General features: G+C 38.6%; 2 protein-coding genes across 6 annotated transcripts; one reads left to right on the top strand and one right to left on the bottom strand.

Annotated features, from left to right (window-relative positions):
• Positions 1-397: 397 nt before the first annotated feature.
• On the bottom strand, positions 398-6,736 carry sec61b (SEC61 translocon subunit beta). Its single transcript, XM_036558689.1, has 4 exons — positions 6,588-6,736; positions 5,935-6,032; positions 5,149-5,253; positions 398-797 (listed from the first exon to the last, which is right to left on the bottom strand). The coding sequence occupies exons 1-4, from the start codon at positions 6,588-6,590 to the stop codon at positions 710-712; spliced, it is 294 nt and encodes a 97-aa protein (XP_036414582.1). The 5' UTR covers positions 6,591-6,736; the 3' UTR covers positions 398-709.
• Positions 6,737-6,986: 250 nt separating this feature from the next.
• alg2 (ALG2 alpha-1,3/1,6-mannosyltransferase) lies at positions 6,987-16,292 on the top strand. Of its 5 annotated transcripts, XR_005006074.1 has the most exons (5): positions 6,987-7,083; positions 7,927-8,239; positions 9,697-10,883; positions 12,319-12,398; positions 12,849-16,292. XR_005006074.1 is itself a non-coding variant. In XM_036558252.1 (3 exons), the coding sequence occupies exons 2-3, from the start codon at positions 7,931-7,933 to the stop codon at positions 10,597-10,599; spliced, it is 1,074 nt and encodes a 357-aa protein (XP_036414145.1). In that variant the 5' UTR covers positions 6,987-7,083; positions 7,927-7,930; the 3' UTR covers positions 10,600-11,213. The 5 variants fall into 5 exon arrangements, 3 of the variants coding, with proteins under 3 accessions (XP_036414145.1, XP_036414143.1, XP_036414144.1); XR_005006073.1 differs by lacking the exon at positions 12,319-12,398; XM_036558252.1 differs by lacking the exons at positions 12,319-12,398; positions 12,849-16,292 and having other exon boundaries at positions 7,927-8,101; positions 9,697-11,213.
• Positions 16,293-22,137: the final 5,845 nt, after the last annotated feature.

Below are 22,137 nucleotides of genomic sequence, written 5' to 3'. Positions count from 1 at the left end.
GCAGTATTTTATTTTCTTAGGAAATGTCTCTAAATTCCACAATTTTAAAAATGCTTGTTACTGTGTTCCGGTCATATTAATTTAAAAATAGTATTGACAGCGCAGTGCTGGTTCACCTTTCAGTTCTGTTCACTGTGTCTTCAAGGCATGAGTACATGTGTATTTTGCTTGGGGCCAACCAGACAGGTCGGACTGAAGTCATCGGTGCAGAGCTGCAGGCTACGGTGTATGCTATTGCATAATGCTTCGAGACAGGTGGAGCCCCACCAACACACGTCTGGAATGTGAATTTGCATAGCACTTTCTTGCACTGCAAGCTGAGGTTATGCAAATTTCCCCACAAGAACAGTTTTTCTTTCTCTTCAGAAGGGGTGGGGGAAAAAACAGCCAGACAACATATTTTGTGATGTTTTATTGTACAATTTTACATAATCGTTTGTACAAAGGTTAGCAAAAAATAATACATACACGTGCTGCTCCAGATCTGATGAAACAAAAAAAAAAATTGAGAGAATAAATGAAAGTTGTAGTGGGCAGGAATCCTTTGTTGAGCCAGACAATGGAGGGTGGGAGTGAAACCCTGAAATGGGCGCTTTAAAATAAATGAAAATGGTTCAGTGTGAGGATGATCAGAGTTTGGTCCGAGTCCAATGGCTTAAGTCAAAATCGCTGATGAGTTTGGGGGTCCAAGATCAAAGGTCGATGAAATTTAGGAGCGGGTGTACTTTCCCCATATGTGCAGCATGAAGACCGATGCGATGAAGAGCAGACTCATTACCAGTACTGGCACTGGCCCACTAAGGAGAGAGCAAAACAGAAAGAGAGAACAAGAGAAAGAGAGAGAGAAATTAAGTGTAATGTTTCAGATCAAGCCTCAACTCAACAATTCATGTTGACAGAATGACCCCTAGTGGTGAACACCCAGGCTACGACAACCCCTCCCACCACCTGTGGAGCAAGTTAATCAGCTTTGTACAGTATTTTGCAGTATTACTTTTTTTTTTTACTCATTTTGTTTTTAGTATTTTCTTATTCACTTTTGGTTTCTTCACAACAGTTTCTAGCTACTTTGTAATTCCATTCCTAAGACCTCCCAAACTGATGTGGCATAATGCATAACAATTCTCTTTTAACTAGCCTGCTAAAGTCATTATTTATTTATGTAAATAAACTAAGAAAATAAAAAAAGAATAAATCTCACAGAGGATTACTTAAGCACACGGTGTATAGATAAAAGGTTCTCGACTTTTATGACTGACAGCTTTGGTCGATCCAAGTGTCTTTCCCATGGGCCAATCAGGACTGCTCGTCGTGGTCACATGATGCAGAGGAGGGGTAATTAGGATTATAAATGCTGGTGAGTGGCACAGCGCTAACAAGCAGGGCGGCTAACGAGGGGCTTTATTAAAGTAGGAACTGACCATCCCCTGGGTCGCTAGGCAGCCATGTAACCATGCCGACTGAAGGCCCACCCCCGAGGCTTTAATTGATGTGACCTTTTCAGACAGAACTTTAATTAAGCTCCAAAACACACACACACACACACACACACACACACACACACACACACACACTTCAGCCCAGTGAAAGAAACTCCAGATTCACTCATATAAGACCATCAGACTGTTACTGATAATGTTTAGATGGTTTGTACGTTAACATTGACCGAACAAAACATTCTGCTCAGATGGTTGTTTTCCTTCTCAGATGGTAGGTTGTGTTTGATGCCGTTTATTTCAGGCACATACATTCTGACTAATTTGGAGTATCTGTAAAAGAGTGTATATATTCGGTATATAAATTTGGTTATCCAGATTGAAGGGGGGGGGGGGACTTTAGACCATATTAACGTAAGGCTATAGGGTTGTTTTATTATTCAAATGAGAAATCTTTTGGCCAATGTGGGTGAAATAAGTAGGTGTTCGTCTTGGATGAGTAACAGATGATCTTTAGCACTCGTCTTCCACAAAAAAGTGCCTCAACAACGTGTCCCAGGCAATGTGCTCAAATCAGTGTTTGGACTGTATATTTTCATTGACTTATTGTGAAACGTAAAAGTTATTTTAGTTGAATACTATGCACTGGATTGGTAAACCAAGTATTTGATTACCTTGATTACCTACTTATAGCCTTATCTATGCAGTTTTCTGTTGCTGGTGGTTGGGTAAGAATTTTGTCAAGCTATGGGTCAGGTCGTGTTAGAATTAGGCTGAAAGTTCAACATGTATTGGGTTCAGATCAAAATATTAGGCTTGCTTAAAGCTCTAAATAATAGAACGTGCATCTATTGATTAATCCAGAGATTAAACAATTGATTGCCTTATTTATTGCTGTGATCTGCATTTGTAACTAAACAGTTTTTCTATGGCTACTTCACCAGCGATCCATCTGTGATGAAGCGTAATGAATACCCAAAAGGGGATTCAGTATTCAGTATTGTAATGGGAAAATTCAAAATGCTGATAAATCTCATGCACAGGAAATATAATTTGAAGAGAAAATTTTAATGTTAAGTTTAGGACTACAATAGGACTATAGGATTGCAAGAGTGTACAATGTGAGTGTTATTCTACACATACACACACAAACATCTGTAGGAGGGAAATCAGCAGGAGAGAGATCAAATAAAGACGGAGGTTGAGCCCAAGAGGCCAATTTCCTGTCGTTAAAATTTCATGTTTATCCTCATAAATGCTAAACCTCACAGATCCCCCTGCCCCTCCTTTCCGTGTCACTTCCTGTTGAGCTGAGGGGATGAATTAAAAATGAGTGGCTGTGTGTGTGTGTTCAACAGATTAAGCATCTCTATTCATTTATTCATCACCTCATCCTACAAAAATGAAGCAGTAAATAGCTACACTGAGTAAATGGAACAGTGTCATGAAATGCAAAACTGTGTGTCAATAACTTCTACTTAATAAATAGTAAACCCTGATATATTTGTCCAAATTCCACAGAGCTGTCCATTAGCATTAGATTGGTTGGGATTCAAACATCATTTCTCAAATATTTGTTGGGTTTAGGTCAGGTTCAAATTACACATTTGGGCTTCTCATAGGCTCTTTCCTCTCTTTACTGGATTTTAGATTTCATTTAATTGTCATGTTGTTGCAGGCCTGCATGAAAATGCATTTTGTAAAGTGTAGCAAGATGGAAAGGTTTTTGGTTGTTACCTGAAAGCACTAATCAATGAATACATTTGTTAATGGGGGATTTTTAGCTTTATTTTGGAAGCTCACTATTATTCATTTTGTTTAGTAATGATTTGATTAAAAGTGAGCAATATAACAATATTTGTCATCAGGATAACTTTACTGTTGTGATGATCAGTACACTTTTCTGAGCACATCATGGATACTGTCAGCACTTAAAGAACACCGAACAACTGCATGTTTCATTAAAAAGAGAACATAATTAGTCAAGTTTAAAATGGTTTAGTACAGTATGTGAAACACTGAATAGAAGTTAGTGTCCAACCTTTTGGAGTTTCTGAACGTGGCACTACTAGAACAATGTGTCAAAACACTGTGATTCAAAAAATGAAAATAATTTAGTGTCATAATATGGTATTTTAGGCACATGGCCCACCCACAGATCTGATGACTCCTGCCATTGGCTATGTTCACATACAAAGATTTTTGCCAATCCGATTGAATACATTCCGATTACAGATTAAGACTAAGGTGTTTATATGCACACTATATTCAACAATCTGATGGAAAATCTTCATTTACATGTGCACTACAAGTAATCCAAACCAAAATAACACGCTTTTCAGTTGGCGCACTTGTGTTTTTTGATTGCTTTAAAAATGTCAGACTCAGAAAAATGTACCTCACGTACTTATTAAAGAAGGGTGAGAGGAAGACGTCATGTTCTGAGACACATAAGTTGGATGCCCGTCTCACCGCCATCTTTTAAAGTTCAAAGCGCAAACTTTGTCTCCTCTGCAGACCATATTCTGCTCCCACCATCATGAACGTTATAAACTTTTGCTACGACGCGAATGCACATACGCACAACGTACTTGCACGTTCCGACTGGAAATGTAATCGGAAACAGGCGTTTACATGGCTATTATTCTTCTATTTAACAGATTATTTACAGGACTACCCACCTTGTTCAATCGGATAGAAACTGTATTCTGAATGGTCTAGTCAGATTGAGGCTATTCCGATTTAAGTGTATACACGGACGTATTCTATTCTGATTGAGCTATTAGTCTGATTATTAATGGATAATTAGGCTGCATGTAAACGTGGCTATTGTCGCTAAAGTAACTTGACATACAACATTATTAAGAAAATGGTGTTTTTTTCCAGTCATCAGATGATGGTGGTTGGGTTCATAAGAATTTTGTCAATCTAAATTGGGTTCAGATCCAAACTTTGGTGCTATATGAAAAGTCAGGTCAGTCTCAGGTAGAATGTTAAACATTCAAAATTTCAGGCATGCTTAAAAATAATCTAACAGTCATTCAGACTGGCTTGGTGTGAAATGCTCCAATCTAGAGAAAATTTACCACATCAAAATTGTTCTTTAAAAGCCTTTAAAAGCTACCTCACAAAGTTTTTACATTAAATGATCAGGAATATGCTACCTCATACATTATCATACATTTTTATTTGTTTTGACAAGGTCTTGGCCTAAAATATATATTTACCACCATTTTACCATTATTAACATTACATATAAAACTCATGTAGACACGTACATTCACTGGTCGTTTTGGATAGTAAAATATGGCTATATTCACACAGACATTGACACCCCCGAATTCTACCAACAACACCACTGTAAAGACATCCCAGTTGGCAGTTTCTTTACAATGAACCATTTCACATCAAAACATTCTGAATGACTTTGTTTACATCTCGACTACTGAATTATGCAGAACTTTCGAAAACTTGGTATTTAGAAGTCTTTTTATACCTAGTCAGTTCCCCTAGTCCATGTGTTGTGATAACACTTTTATCAGTTTTAGAACTACTAGACAGCAATTGCTTCAAAGTGGCCCACAGTTTGTGCTTGATGCAAAAGACCAAATTACTGCCAATCAGAGCATTTGCTGTTGTACCTGGACAAGTGGAAAACCCTGATTAAGCTTTTTAGAAAATGAATAAAGTGATTGTGCATGTGTTCACTCACACTTTAAGTCCTGGCGAGTCCTCAGTGTAGAAGCGCCACATGCCACCCGTTCCTGCTGATGCTGTAGCTCTGCCTGCAGACCTCGTGCCACTGCCAGTGGCTTTTCTGAAAGTTTAAATGATTATTTACAACTAATAAAAACATTACAAATCTAAGTTAATCTGAGATCCCTGCATGCAACGGTCATCAGTTTCACAAAAATGGTCAAGTAACCTGTTACCTCAAACGACTGTGTAGTTTATACTGTTCATCAGTGCTAACACTATGTTACTCTTAACCCAGCAAATATTGTGATTAATTTTATCAGCAATCATTATTAGTTTAAAACAATGTGTTGTGGCCAAGACCACGAAAGATCGGTCACTATCATTTCTAATGAGTGATCTAATCAGGACGGTGAGTGTGCACACACACACACACACACACACAACTGGTAAGAAAACCTGGTCAACATAATATTTCACTCAGATATTGTACTGGTTTCTTGGACTAAACTGCAGTGCCAAGGGCAAATCGCCACTGGAAACCCTTTTTCCTTCTAGGTTTAATCTGTGTCTGGGAAACCATAATGTTAGACACGTTTAGTGTGACAACTCTCAGATACTCTGAGCATCTGTAATGTCAGTTAAGTGCCAAACTGTTGTCCAGGTGCTGCTGAATGATATATGTGTACCCCCAACATCAGAATGGTCAAATGATGATCATAATCTTCTTGATATCATTGTTAGTGATTTCGATGCAGTGTATCAGGGAGCAGATGAGCTGAGGTTCAGCCAGACCTCTTACCTCTGTCTGACCGTTGAGCCAGCCGCACGAGGGGCCACTGACTTACTAGGGGAGCGGCCGGAGGCACCCACGTTTGATGCACTTGCTGCAGGTCCAGGCTGAAGAGGATCACAAAGAGACATAAGTAATCAGAACGATCAAAAGGTTAAGCCAGTTGGAGACATAGAAGTGCTGAATCAACGGTAAAGAACGTTTTCCTCTTACGTGTTTTCATCTATTTCATCTATTTCATCACTTTTGTACAGACAGAACTGTTAAACTACGCCATTAGTTAAAAGTTCAGGTTGAGCCAAGCTACCACTACAGCTATTTTGGTGGTCCACTACTGAAAAGCCACGTATGCAGACGTGGACCAAATTACGAATTACGAATGCAGTGGATATCACTAGTTTCAAATGATTACAGCTGGTATACATCATATAATACAGCAATTTTTGACAATTCTGAAACACATAAGAAAACATTAACAAGTAGAAAAAGAGGCAGCAAAGCTAGGTTAACTAACGAGCTACCGTTACTGCTTAACTTCAGTGCTGCCCAACGTTAGCTGTGGCTGTCAAACCGAAGGAAACGCAGACGCGCTCTCCAATAAACGTTGTTTATTATACGAAAATGCACATAAACTGAATACAATACTAAAAAAAACACCTTACCATTTTGTCTTGAGGGTTTCTGGAGCCTTGTAGAATAAAACTTGATCGGAGAGGACGGCTCTGTGAATGAACTCCTACCGCAACGACGCTTTAGAATCGAGAAGACTGAAAAGGCCACGACAACACTAAGAAGGTCCCTCTTAGTAGCCTAAGCACTGCCTGGCTTAAATTTGGAAGCAAGAAAATAACATACGTGATATTTAGAGCTTAGTTTGGGGATTTGTTGGGCAGATAAAATGCAAAAACATACATTTTATTTATTCGACTATTTATGACTCATATCATGCGGTTTATTTTACAATTTATAATCGGGTAGGGTTGAATGTAGTGACGTGTCTGATACACGCGAGGAACAGGAGGACATTTTGGCTCCGGTAGGCTCCAGTTTCCACACTTGAGCCTGAGTTTAATACGATATTAACCAGCATGTGCGAAATTTGAGCCATTATGGAAGCGCGATAGAGTCACTGCAAGCAGCCTTATACAGTAACTGATCGTAAGTATCTAGTTACAGTTTAAGATTATTATATTTGACCTATTCATAACACGGTAGTTTGGCATACTATAATATACTGCTGACTCAATCTAGAAAAATGTAGTTATCCAACTTGTTTCCGCCGAAAGAAGCTTACGGTTGAATTGGACATGGCCTTCGGTCATAGTGACAGTTCCAGCTGCCGAGCTAACATTAATAATAAAACTTTCCATTTACAAGGCAGCTGTAGCTAACCTACCTTAGGACAGTTTTTGTTTCGGTAGAAACATGATGATTTTGCTTTTTCTATTACTTGTAAATGAGCACACTACAGTTTGCTTGCTTGGTCTGACATTTAAAGTAACCTCGACTATTTGTTATATCAAATGATAATCCTTAAAGGGGAACCCCACCGTATATTCAAAATTTTGGCATAATTAAATGGTTAATACGTAATCACTCATTCACATTTTGCTGTGAAATGGGCCCGTCTTCTAGAGAAACTTGACACGTGTAGCTTCACTGGTCACTTTGGATAATGAATAAAATGGCTATATTTGCATAGGCATTGAGACCCCTGGTTCCTTTACTACTGTAAAGAAACTCGTTTTTCTACAATGAAAAAATTCACATCAAACTGCTCGGAGTGTTTACATCTCAGTGATGTGGATACATGAGTCTACAAGGATAGCGAAGCTAACAAGTAATGGAAGTCTGTGACCCACTGTTTACTACTAAACAAAATATATACCTATGCCAGGATAGGGATAAATGGGATAATAATGTAAATTCGATTTTTCATTAAACTCTCACTTTGAAATTGACTATATATGCCTTAAGTCTTTTGTTCTGTGCTGTTTGTAGCAGGATGGTCCAGGTGGTGTTCCTGCACCCTGATCTGGGTATAGGAGGTGCGGAGCGGCTGGTGGTGGATGCTGCTGTGGCGTTGATGTCTCGTGGCTGCAGCGTCCAGATCTGGACAGCACACTATGACCCACAGCACTGCTTCTCAGAGACACTCTCGCCGGACCTACCTGTGGTGTGTGTAGGCGATTGGTTACCCACCAGTGTATTTGGGTATTTCCATGCTCTCTGCGCCTACCTGCGCATGATTTACGTAGCATTTTATCTGGTGTTTCTGAGTGGCGAGGAATTTGATGTTGTTTTCTGTGATCAGGTAACCGGCCTCTGTCTTTTCTTCTTCTCCCAATTAGTTCTCTCTCTCTCTACCACTGTATTGTTTCATATGGCACCCTTAAACATATTAGACATGATATTTTAACCGCTATGATTTCCACTTTGTTGTCCACTTTGCTTTGCTTTGGTTAGTTTGCTGCCTGTCGATTTATCCATAGGTTTCCTGCAAGCATTGTCCATCATAGTCTGTCAGTTACTGGTATTGCTGGCACCTGGTGTTTTGCTTGTAAATAATAATTCAAACTAGTTGTACTTTGGTGATAAATAAATTCACCATTAAAGTAGCTGGAAATAGCATTTATCAAGATATCCATCATCGGAACATGCCGTATAAAAGACAAATGCAGAGTCTAAGCAACAGTGCGAGAGCAGCAGTTCAGCCTGCTTAACTACTATGGATTGTTCAAAGGGTCAAACTAAGAAAATGCATTGACAGAGCACAAAACATTAATGCCATTAAAAATTTAATGTGTTAACTTTGACAGTTGTTTACATGACCTTGTTTTTTTGAATTCCAAAGCACACATTTCTTATTCACTTCCCAATTAAGAATAAGCAGAGTCCTTATAGTAAAATCAGTTCACTCAGCAACCATCTCTGCAACGCCAACAGGCAGGTATTTCGAGCAATACAAGACCTGAGTCCTATCTTTTTGAATGGATAGAGATTAAAATACTTTAAACTGAAGTTTGAATTACGATTTAAAAAAAAACATATTCGAAGTCACTGGTAAAATCTGAGAAAAACCCATTTGGCTCAGTAATGCTAAAAAAAACATAATTTTTGAGGTTGTTATGTCTACTTCGGTCTCTACAGGAAAACCACAAGTATAAACGTGTCTCAGCTCTCATTCACCAGGCGAAATTGGTCGTTTCAGATGGCCTCAGGCTTCAGAGAAGGTGGTAGGCTAAGTGGCTGCAAACTCTCAGATGGGAAAGTTTGTGTTACATTTGCAACTCTGTTCTGTATTACTAGATTAATTACAATTTCATGGTCAAATTAAAAATAATGGTATACTTCAACCATGACTACAGCTTTAACTGTACTGCGCTTTATTATGTTCTTTTATTTGACAAAGATTAAGACTTAGCTCACATGGTATCACTGTGTTTTCTCCCACATCCACTTCAGTGTAAAGGAATGTCATCAAATTACAGGACGAAATGGTAAAGCAAAAGAGAAAAAAATACCCCACCCCAACCCAGTTCCATACAGTCATTCAAATAAGAGGATTCTGTTACTGCCACAGGTTTAATGCATATTCAAATATTACCACAAAAAAAAACAGAAAAAAGTACAAATTAAACGTTTACGATTAACTTACAATTAAATATGTTTAGTACAAAATATTTATGATTAAATCGTTTGAGTGTGTGCATGCAGCAGTATCATTGTGCTCATTAACCATCTGTCTCTTTCTCTCTATGCTTCTTTTAGGTCTCAGCATGTATTCCTGTCTTGCGTCTGGCGCGCCACCGGAAGAAGGTCCTTTTCTACTGTCACTTCCCTGACCAGTTACTGACTCAGCGTCGCTCGCTGCTGAAGCGCCTCTACCGTGTGCCCATCGACCATCTGGAGGAGCTGACCACAGGCATGGCCGACCGCATTGTGGTTAACAGCAAATTCACTGCTGGCGTGTTCAAACAGACCTTCCCCAACCTGGCTGAGATCCACACAGACGTCCTGTACCCTTCTCTGAACTTTGCTTCTTTCGATGTAGAGGTGGAAGAAGACCTTACTGGCCTGGTTCCTGAGGGCCGACGTGTCCTTTTCCTTTCCATTAACCGCTACGAGAGAAAGAAGAACCTGCTGTTAGCATTGCAGGCATTAGCTGCCTTAAGGGACAGTATTTCCTCAAGGCAGTGGGACCAGGTGCACCTGGTGATGGCGGGCGGCTATGATGAGCGTGTGGATGAGAATGTGCAGCACTACGGTGAACTGCGCTCACTAGCGGCCTCTTTAGGCCTGGAGGAGCATGTCACCTTCTTGCGCTCTTTCTCAGACCGCCAGAAAGTAGCCCTCCTTCAAAGTAGCACCTGCGTGCTGTACACGCCCAGCAATGAACACTTCGGGATTGTGCCTGTGGAGGCCATGTACACCCGCTGTCCCGTCATTGCTGTTAGCTCTGGTGGGCCGCTAGAGTCAGTGGCACATGAGGAAACTGGCTTCTTGTGTGACCCCACACCAGAAAGTTTCTCAGAAGCAATGGGACGCTTTTTGACAGATGCGGGACTGAAGCAGCGCATGGGCCAGGCCGGCCGTGACAGAGTCATAGATCGCTTCTCTTTGCAAGCGTTTACTGACCAGCTCCACAGGCATATCCTCAGCCTGACCGATTGATGCTATGACATCATCCAGACCCAATGACTCCAGCACCCTCAGCATTCCACTGTGCAGGTCACCATGGAGAGACCAATGAAAGAATGTGCTCGCTAATTAGAGAAAAGAGCAGCGAACGAATGGGTAGTTTTAACCTGTCTAGGACTCGGCTGGTGGGACAATGCGGACCTCAGCTTGGATAGGGCCAGAATGTGGAGCACCCGTCTGACTGAGAGGTTAATGAATTACTGTTTGCTGGCTACATTGATCGTGCGTGTCATCTCAGGGGCCTGAAGAGTGTGAGTGTGAGTAAGAGTTTGTGTGCGTGCATGTGTGTGTGTCTTTTGCCTGCGGACCATTAGAGAGTTTCCGGGGCAGAAATCGATGGGGAGTATTTCTGTGCCCTGTTCCGTCTTAAAGCATTTCAGCCTTTGTTCAGTAATAACAATGGCGGATGTTATTTCAGCCTGAAACTAGTGGCGCTCATAAGTTAGTTAACTGGAAGGAAAGTTCTCTTAGAGACAAAGGGGCACAATTCTGTATTGGTTTTTGGATTGTTAGTGACTCTCTGTGCTTTCTCATAGATGCTATTGATGTGAAACTGAGGTCTTCATTAAACAAAATGATGCACACTGTTTTGTGTGGTCAGTATATAAAAAGCATTTATTTTTCAGTTATTTTTAAAATGTATTATGGCACTCTATTTTCTTGTCTTATGGAATTATTACTAGTTTTCTGTACTATTCAAATTTAATAACATAAAGACATTAATTTATGCAATGAATTATATTAACATGTGAGTTACATTCTGTTTCATCAGCTTCAAGTCTGCACTTGTAACTTGTTTCTGTTTGTCAAGCCATGACAGAAACATGCCAAAAAAACAGCTTTGATGAAACAGGAGTACATGCACAACAATAACTTTTCGTCAAATTTAAATCATTATTCAAAATTTCCTCTTCTACTTGCAAATACAAACGTGGTATAATGGAATCTGCAGTCTAGATTTGTTTCAGAGCTACAAGTGATAAATAGTTAAAATATGAATGATGAATGAAGAATAGGTCTAAACTGCTGAAGTTAGCAGTTAATCTCTGAACAGAAATTCAGTAGTTTCATTGCTTTAAATCAGGTGTTTGTCTTACATAGAAAACCATTTAAATGGAATATCTAGGTAAGTGGCAAACTGTGACTATTAAAACTAGGCCTTCAGTTGGGCCATACATGTCAAAAAAGAGGAAAAACACCTCTACGATAATGCTAATCTCTGTTAACAACCTTATGGGATTCTAGTAGTATGTTAGTGCTAGGCTAATGGTGATTCACATGAACATTGTAGTACATGTAGTTTGACATATTTAACTTATTTTGTAGATGTTTTATAGTGACTCCTTCAGAGCCCTGACAAAGAGCTGCCGTTATTTTCCTCGTGACTGAAACGCATTGGTCAGACTAACAGTCACACTGACAATCAGAAACATTTGTCCTCACAAACTTGGTTGCATTCTAAATTAAAATGTGATTAGTTGATTCCACTATCACTTTATAATTATGTTGGCACGTTAGGCCTTCTGTTCAGCTTCTGAAGTCATAACCAATTGGAGAGCTCGCTTGGCTGTATCTAATATTCTGATTGGATCATTTTTCCATTACCCATTGAACCCTTATGTTTCCAACCAAAGCTTAACAAGAGAAACACTATAAAAATAAACTAAAATTTACAGGCATATTTTTTTCTAGCTTGCAGAAATCATTAAGACTTCCCTGAGGCATAGAAGGCCCTGTTTGTCCTTCACTGCTGGTACCATCGTAGACAATGGGTAATCCAATTTTGCTCCTCAAATAAAGGGTATTAATAGGGAGTTTGTAACCCTTAGTGCATAAACAGCCACTACTCTTTTGAGGAAGCTTTACACTAGATATTGAAACTGAGGATTTGATTGTATTTAGCCACAAGAGCATTAGCCTTGGACTGATAATTGATGTTGTTGAATGTTGTGATACTTATGCAAATTGCCATTTCTTCATGTGTTTTTTTTTATTGCTTCGCCCCATTTAACTGTTCCCTTTGTACAAGCATGTTAATCTATGGTTAGTTAAAAAATGTATATGATCGAAAAGGTTGCACTTGATTATAGGTTATAGAACCCCAACTATCACCAAGTCTCCTTTGTGGTACTTCATAATTGAATTTAGATCACAATGATATTGTTTATTGCAATAATTCTGCAGACAATAGTCATTTTTCATCCAAGCTTACTTACTTACAGGTACTGATGTTGGACGTTTAGTTCTGGATCACAAAAGCCACTTCAGATCATCCAAAAGGTATCTCCATCACTCCAAAGAACACAGTTCCACTGCTCCACAGCCCAATGCTGGTGAGCTTTATACCCCTCTAGATGACACTTGGCATTGAGCATGGTGACCTTAAATTCATGTGAGGCTGCTCCAGAGTGTCCACCTCCAATGGTAAAGCTTTTCTCTTGGAATTATACAAGCTTTGTGTGTACAATTAAGCGCTTGTGTCAGCAGTGGGTGCACCGTAATGTAGCTGATTTCACTAACTAAAAGAGGTAAAATCCTTTTGGACATGTAGTGTAGGTCATTTGTAAAAGAATACATTTTCAACCGTTTTCATGTTTATTGTCAAATCACTTCCTTATTCAAGAAAATACTGCTTGCAGTACTGTTGTGAAGGCGACTGGCCATAACGTGCAACCCACGGGTTAATATCACACACATAGGCTTTATTACATACGACTTAAACAGCCTCATCTTTAATCCCATAATGGAGACGGTCAGATATATCGTTGCAGTGGCCAGTGCATCTGTTTTGTTGGCAGTTCCAGAGCACCGTTTGCTCATTAACACGAGGCACATTAAATATGAAGAGCTTATTTTTACCTGAGCACTGATTGGGTCTTAATCATGCATTATAAGAAAGGGCTTATGAGGCCTGCAAAGGTGTAAATCAAGCAGGAGCGTTAACCAGGTCAGACTGCATAACCTTCAGAGCAAGCAGAGGTTACAGAGCACTGCTGCACTTTTTCTTTTGCCACTGTTAGCCAGCCATATAGGAAATGGTTGCGATGTACTAGGTTGTTTTGAATGAAAAATGAAATCCTAGAAGGTTTAACATTTATTTTTTGCATGAAGCTAGCACAAGATGTGATCTGTTCCTGGTGGATTTAGCGGTTTATCTTTGTGTTTTGAGCATGTGATTTAACATGCAGACAGCTGGTCTGCAAAACAATAGTTTGGAGTCAGACAACTTGATGCTGTGCAAATCAAGCATCTTTTTGTTGTTTTTTTTTTACATTGTCACATGCCCATCAGGCTTAAAGTTAGACTGTGTAAGTTTTGTAACCTCTCTTGTGGAAATGTGTAATTGCATGTAAAGTGAGGAAGAACATTTTGTAAAGTCTTCGGGCCCTTTCCCTAAGCAGATAAATCCGATAGTTGTGAGCACTTTGAAAGAGTTGTGCCTTCTTTCTGAGCCCCTGCATTTGCCGTTAATACATAAAGGCGTTTGATGTGGACTGAAAAATGTCTGCGAAACCTAACCTGACACCTCTGACTTTTAAATTATTCGGACTTGCAGCGATGCACAGACACCACATTTTAGCTTTCTTTTTTTCTGAATCAGTAATGCTACTTATTTAAATTTTAACAAAAAATCTTACATAGTGCAGCTTTAACATACAAGTAATTGGATAGTAAAATGCAGTGGTGAACAGTGGCTATTACAGTTAGGCCTTCTTCAGTCTACATACATAATTAAAGCTATACCAAATTTACTTTCATTAGGAAATCCAGAGTAGTTAGGAAGCTTTGAGAACTGGACATGAAATTTTATAACCTAGGGTCATGTCATATGGTGCTTGGTCCCTATAATAGATAGTTAAGGCTAATTTTAGTTTTGCTCGACAATCATAAAGATTACACTTAATCATAAGCTATACAAACAAAACATCACCAACTAATTACCTACATACATACTTTGTATGGCACAATAATGCTGAGGAATATGCAAATGAAAGAAAGGAGCTCCAGTTGATAATATCCATCCATCCATCATCTAAACCGCTTATCCTTCTGGGTCGCGGTGGGGTGATAATATAATAAAATGAAAAATAAAAATCTTGTAGAAAGTAAAAGTAAAATGGCCACACTTCTCTGGAAGAAGAGTGCCAGTGCACAAATATTTTGGCTTCCAACCAAATGAACATGGAGATCTACTGAATTTTAACAGTGTTATATGCCACCTGGGCAGAATATAGTTATAATTATAAATTATTAAGTAATATCAAAAGCTAGCCCAGTTGGGTAATATATATTATATTACCATAGTAGATTTGGAACAAAACTTGGCAGGAGATTAAGCTTCTCAAATACTGGGTGATCTTTATTGACTTTTAATGTTATTCCTCAATGTAACTTGTATACATTGAAACGAAATGAGGTGCTTCGCATCTAAATATACACTGGACTGAATACACAGAACAGTAATTAAACGACAATAAATGAACAGAACAAAAATATATGTGACAAATACACATGATGCAACTAGACAGGACAGCAAAACTATATAGCCCATAGCAGCATTCAAAGATTGAGATTTTAAAAATTTAAAGTGCAGGTGTGCAGTGATGGCAGTGATGCAATCAGACAACCTCAGAGTGCTCAGTAGTCTGACTGCCTCAGCGAAGAAGCTATTGCAGAGTCTGGAGGAGGTGGAAGCAGCGCTCGGCATAGAGTTTTTCAGGGGCATAGAGATGATCACTCATGACTGAGACAGTGAACAGTATTTTTTTTTGTATTTCTTCAGGAAACAGACATTATTTTATGACAGCACATAGCTGTGCCATCTCCATAGACAAACACTGGTAGAAGAATGGGTCGTACTGAAGAGTTCAGGGACTTTAAATGCGACACTTTCATAGGATGCCACCTTTGCACAAGTCAGTTCATGAAATTTCTGCCCTGCTAGATCTACCCCAGTCAACTGTAAGTGCTATTATTGTGAAATGGAATTGTGTAGGACAGGGGTTTGGAACTGAGGGCAGCACATTTTGTTGGTTTCATTTACCAACTAAACCTGGTAATCAGATAATAACTTGAATCTGATGTGCTTGAGTAGGAAAATTGTATTGAACAGTGCAGGAAACCTGGCAACTCAGAACTGGAGTTCCCCATCCTAGGTTTAGAATATGCCATCATTGACAAAAACAGATTGTAGATATCACAAGCCCTGGTTCCTATCACCACCACTGTAAATAAATCTGACTCTGAATCTCTACAATGAAGCTTTTCACATCAGTCCACTCCGAATGACTTTGTTCACTTCTCAAACTGTTGAATTGTGCAGAAAGGGCAGTGGGCTCCCAGAACCAGGGTTAAGAAACATTAACTTTTCACCAATGTGAACCTACAAGGTAGCAATTTCTAATAAAGTGGCTGGTGAGTGGCACAATACAGGGGGGCATTTAATGTCTATTTACATACAACCCTGCTGTGTAAATGTTGGTGACATCAAATTCAAAATGGACATACATATTTTTCAAAAAACAGTCCCAGTGCACAAAGCAAGGTCCAGAAAGGCATAGTTGGGTGAGTGTGGTGTGGCCTGGACTGGCCCACACAGAGCCCTGACTTCAACCCCATCGACCACCTTTGGGATGAACTATTCAGAACCATCAGCCAACTGTGTTTTGCACACTGTGGAATTAGACCTCCGCATTTAACCCATCCGTGCAGTGAAACACCCAAATACATGCACACTAGTGAACACACACACTAGGGGGCAGTGAGCACACTTGCCCGGAGTGGTGGGCAGCCCTGTCCACGGCACCCAGGGAGCAACTGGGGGTTAGGTGCCTTGCTCAAGGGCACTTCAGTCATGGACTGTCAGCTGAGGGGATTGAACGGGCAACCTTCCTGTCACAGGGCTGGTTCCATAACCTCCAGCCCACGACTGCCCCAGAACTAGAACTAGAATGAAGATTACGAGCCAGGCCCTCTCGTCGAACATCAAGGTCTGACCTCACAAATGCTCTTATGGATGAATGGGCAAAATCCCACAGACAAAATCTTGTAGAACGCTTCCCAAAAGAGTGGAAGCAATTGGATTGGATCCTATGGATTTAGGATGTCATAAAAGCTCCTGTAGGTGCAATGTGTAGGTGTCCCAATATGTTTGTCCATATAGTGTATGTTGCCTTTGTACTATTAAAAATAGTACAAAGGCAACATACAGAGTGAATGCACACACATTTCTCAGCAAAACAGCAAAAAAAAAAATTAAAAAGCAAGGAGAATATGGGCCCTTTGTGTACGAGATGCACATGCACACATATTCAGTCTAGTCTAATGTGACAACTTTGCAGGATTTCATCATTTTCAATTAAATACAGTCCCATTTAATGCAACCCTCAGTATACCTCCTAGCAGTGGGTTGAAACATTCTCTTATATCTTTACTATTTATCTCTCATACGCTTATCGCTCATCACGGCTCCATATAACAGATTAGCCTCCAACAATTTGTATTCATAGCCCACCTTTTAGTGTTTTCTTACATGAAATACACTAACAAATTATGGATTTCAGATTTTACTGCTTCTATAAAATATTCTGCTACATTAGCATATTTGGGCCCTGGGTAATTGGTGTAGTGTGAGGAGTGAGTTTTGATTTACATTTGTAGAATAAAACAATCTCGCCTGGGTGTTTTAATAAAGCAGCCAGTCATATATCACTATGCAACGTTACGAGCAGAATGATAGCCTCTATAAAAGCAGATATTTATCACCACGTATAAAGAAATGGTTTCCGAACAATGTTCCTTTGCAGTGAAAAAGGTTTAATCTGCTTCTGACCCGTACCCAGGGGAGTACAGTGATTGACTTCATCCTGGGACACAGTGCAAAGGCTTCAGGACTATTTTTGGTTGTTGAAGAGTCTTTGAATAATTTGTATACTGATGTGGCTCATGATTTTGCATTTAGAGTTCAAATTGATTTGATTATGATTCTTTAGAAAAATGACTCAGTGCATTCAAGTTTCATCATGATTTTGTGATGAATGATTTCATTATTTGTAAAAAAAAAAAAAGTATGTATTTTTAAGTGTACAGTATAAAAAATACAATAAACAGAGAGAACTGGAAGAATATTTACATAGTAGTTGATTGCAGGCAATATAAATAATCAATACAACAAACTTTGTTTATTTGTTTAATTTTGGGGGGATTTAATGGGGGGATTTAAAACAGTGCAAACAGTATGATAAAATACACATATGTTCATTAAATAATTTATTACTTGTAATAATCTCAGTAAACAAAACTTCTGATAGAAAATGTAAGTCATTTAGAGTAGGCTGTTATTGTCAAGAAGGCACGGACTGCTGAACAAGGACAATATACTTTTGTCACATATTATTGAGCGTTCTAGTAATTTCATGCCCTTAAAAAAATTCCATAGAATTATCATATCATAATATATCAGCATTTAATCCAGAAGCCTTCATAATATAAGTAGCTATTCTTGTCAAATTACCACATGGAATGTTAGCATCATAATGTTAGCATTATGTTAGCTAACAGTGCTACACATATGTTTTCCCATGCTGGTCTTAATACTACTTAAGGCAGAATGCCGAAGTGAGTAATCGGGAGAGTCGCAAGAATTCCTGCTGGGCTGGGAATGTTTTAGGCCTGTTTCTGTGAGCTAATGTATTAACTCGTGCATATAAGCACAAAAACACCAAAACTATAAATGTTACATCCAAGAGTATATTTGTAGTAATTTAGGGGTAAAACCAACAGCCCCCATCTCAAGTAGTATATTCCCAGTTTGTTAATTGTAAAGTCTTATGCTGTGGGCAGTTATTATATGATGCTGAAGTTAACGTCTTTGACCTTAATTGATGTAGCTGTTATATTCAGACGCCTATACGGGCACTAGCATGGAAATGCTGTATTTAAGGTGGAACAGAAATTCAAATAAGAATCTAACAACAGCCTTGAGAAATTAGCATATTTAGATCGGTGCAACAGGGACTGGCTGATAAAACAGGTAGCGCTCTAAAGAGTTCCTTACTTTTATTACCGATGTAGCAATTCTCATGTGTAAATCATGTGATGATGGACATCAAGCAGCAAGAACTGCAAAAAAAGATGGCACAGATAAGACAAGAACAACAAAGCTTCTTAAGGAGGAAGAGGACATATCCAGAGCAGACAGGCAATAAGAAATGCTGACCATAACTTACTTGGTGAGCATTATTTTGTTGCACATTGACTGTCACATTATGACAGTCTTAAGTCTAAGCTTGTGAACTACCAGTAAGATAAGTTACACTAATCAGAAGTAACTAAATGCTTATATGGTGCGCATAACAACCCAACCACAACTAACTGCTTGAGCCAGAAAAGCTGGATCTGCTGGTCTTATTGACCAAAAAAATCGCAGTGACAATACTGGTTCAAAAAAATTGCTAGAATTATTAGATATTTTCCCACATCATTTAGCTGCTTAGCAGCTTTGCCAATTTTTTGCCCCTTGCCTCTGGAAACAAGATACATTCTAAAAGTTTTAGTTGCCCCCTCGCAACACTCCTAAAAAACTGTGCTGTAGAAACAGTCCAATTTTCCACCATGCTGTTGATATGCTCACTGATATGCATCACATAATGCAGGTGAAGAACCTAAACATAGCTGTGTTGAAAAATTCACAAAAATAACATTTTTAGACATGTCTTCTAGTGACAAATTGGTGGGCCTTAAGATGGAAAAGGTTGCAAACCCCTGTTCTAAACCACATCAAGTCTAGCTTAATGCAAAGCCTGGATTCATTTTTAACTGCTTGAGAGATGTTTTGGAGATGTATTTATGGAAGAGATTGGAAAGAGAACTGTTGACTCCTAGTGTTTGTTAGCCTCATGTCTCCAGTTTAAAACAAACAAGCAAAATTTGAACATCAAGCATGTCCTGGCTGATCAACTACATCTAGGGTAAGTGTAAATTGTGTGAATTTGATTTTTTGCCGAACTATTTCTTTAATAGAAGAACATCCTCGCCTGTTAGCCAGTTGATCAGCTTAGTTATGATAATAAGTTTAACCAAACCAAGTTCTCATGTAGGATATGTTTAGTATCATTTAGGCAGTATAATATAATACAGAATTTAATGTTGTGAAGAGGTCATAGATGTGCATACAAGTGCAAAATTTACAAACTTTCCGGTTTATAAAATCAGTGCAGTTGAATCACCACCTTCATTCATACATCAGAATGCATTTTTACAACCCTCATGTGTTTGCCTGTGTGTTCAAAGTAAACTAACAGGTGTAATGTCATGTACTTTTGTCCACAGCTCCAAAGCTGACCCCATTATCCGTTTTCCTGTGAGTTTTCTTTTTTTTTTTTGTTCTTTCAGTGCTGCTGATTTTGCTTGCGGATAATCTGATCTTGTCACTTCCCACCAGCGTGCTAAGTGCAGGCATGTGTGTGTGTCTGTGTTTGAGAGAGACTGTGTGAATGGTGGAGCTGCTGATTGCCCCTGGTGGTCCTGGCTGGTTTCCAGCCCTCAGCCGACCCCTAATCAACAAGCTGTCAATCATCTGGAGAGAGTGACACCCACAGTATTCCCCGCTGGCCTGGGACCCCCGATTAGATGCTCCAGTCCCCATCACCCTCTCCCCTCAGGCACAGAGACACACACACATCCCATCAATCCAGAAATTCATCGTCCCCCAAACCCAACGAGTACACACACAAACCAACCACACCGCAGGTGCACTACAACCGTCACACTGTGAGTCTATGTGCTACACTTAGCCAAGAAAAAATATCAACAGTTTTTATTATTTTATTCAATATTAACTTGTACAATGCACATTGAAACACTGCAATGTTGTTTTATATATATATTTTTATTTTTTAGGGTAATGGGAACCATAACAAATAATTACCTGACCTACACTGTAATTCCCTACAGTATTTTTGTCAAGTTATTCTAAAGCATCATTTCTCCTTCTGGATACATGTCAATCTGTGAAGTTGCTCAAGACCTATCACAAAATTGGTTTTATATGGTTTAATTTAGCATTCAGCATTTAGAATTTGGTATTTAATGTGTATTTTAATGTAATTGTATTAAAGCTTCCATTCATTTCAGGAGACTTGCTTTCAGTTTTTCAAAGAAATCTGCAGGGATATTTTTCCACACCTCTAAAGTTCAGTCTTAGACGTTGGTTGCATTTTCTGCTTCCTGTGATCTGAATAATCCCAAACACATTCAATAATATTGAGGTCTGCACTCTGGAATAGTTAGTTCATTGTTCTGAGAACAACAGCAAATTTGCAAATTTTCTTTTCTTAGTAACAACTTCTTGACAGCTACACATCCTTTCAGACCCTTAGTATTGAGTTGTCTTCTCACAGTGGAAGGATGAACAGAAACACCTGGGGACTTTTTGAGATCTGAAGCAAAAGTGGAGCTTGATTTTCTCCTCTTCTATTAAAGATGAAAGCTTTAAGTACTCTTTATCTGATGCTTGCAGTTTTGGTGGTCTACCAGGTCTTGCTCAGTTGTTAGGAGTCCCATTTTCTCTGTACTTTTTAATAATTTTTTTTTCAAAGTTATTTTCCTTTGATTTTCCCTTTTCATATTCAAGTGAATTGTCTTCTGTTTAATCTCCTTAGAAATATCTACTGAAAAATGAACAACTTGTATGTAATGGAAATATGGTCCTGAAAATGAAATAAATAAAAATAGTCTCTAACTTTAGTAGAACATACAATTCAATAACTAGTAAGAAGAACTAAGAAATTGTTGAACTGAGATAGCTGTTTAGCATGCAGTAATAGAAACTACCATAAAGAATGTGTGATATTTTAAAAGTAGCTGTTAAATCTGGAGTATTTTATTTTAGTTATTTGATAGCTTCTTGCTGTTCCCCCCCAAAAATGTAGAAAAATTTCAATACTCATTAAAACATTAGCAATTCCATTTGGAGTCAGGTCTGTAACGCAGTAGTCCATGATGTATGAGTTTTTACTGAATGAAATAACAACAATTGTTAATATGCAGACCTTTAAACAGTAGTGTGTAAAAGAATGTAGGCCTACTATACATATTAGAAATAATTTATACATATATCAACTACACATTTTGTTTTGTATTTATATGGACTATTCTATTAAATTAGTTCAAACTGTAACCCCACAGTCAGAAAAGCTATTTAAAAAAACAATTACATATTCAGACATTAGATATTTAGAATTATTGTTTTAGGATTAAACTTAAACCCATGGCATTAATTGAGATAGTAATAAGCTAAACATACACAAAATTATAATTTATAGGGTATTTTCTATTGGGAGGTGTCTATCCCTAACCTAACTTCTAAATTTAAACTTATTAAAATAATACTTATTTTTTTTACATTTAATTTTTTGATAGTTCCACTCATGTCACTACCAAAACACAAATCCATAGGTGGGGCCTTATTCTAGCTATATTGGCATCACTGTCCCTCATGGCCACATGGTG

Source organism: Colossoma macropomum, unplaced genomic scaffold (genome assembly GCF_904425465.1).
Source record: "Colossoma macropomum unplaced genomic scaffold, Colossoma_macropomum, whole genome shotgun sequence".
In the NCBI taxonomy this organism is placed as follows: Eukaryota; Metazoa; Chordata; class Actinopteri; order Characiformes; family Serrasalmidae; genus Colossoma; species Colossoma macropomum.
Note: the sequence above shows the minus strand (reverse complement) of the source record. Positions and strands in the feature narration are given on the sequence as shown.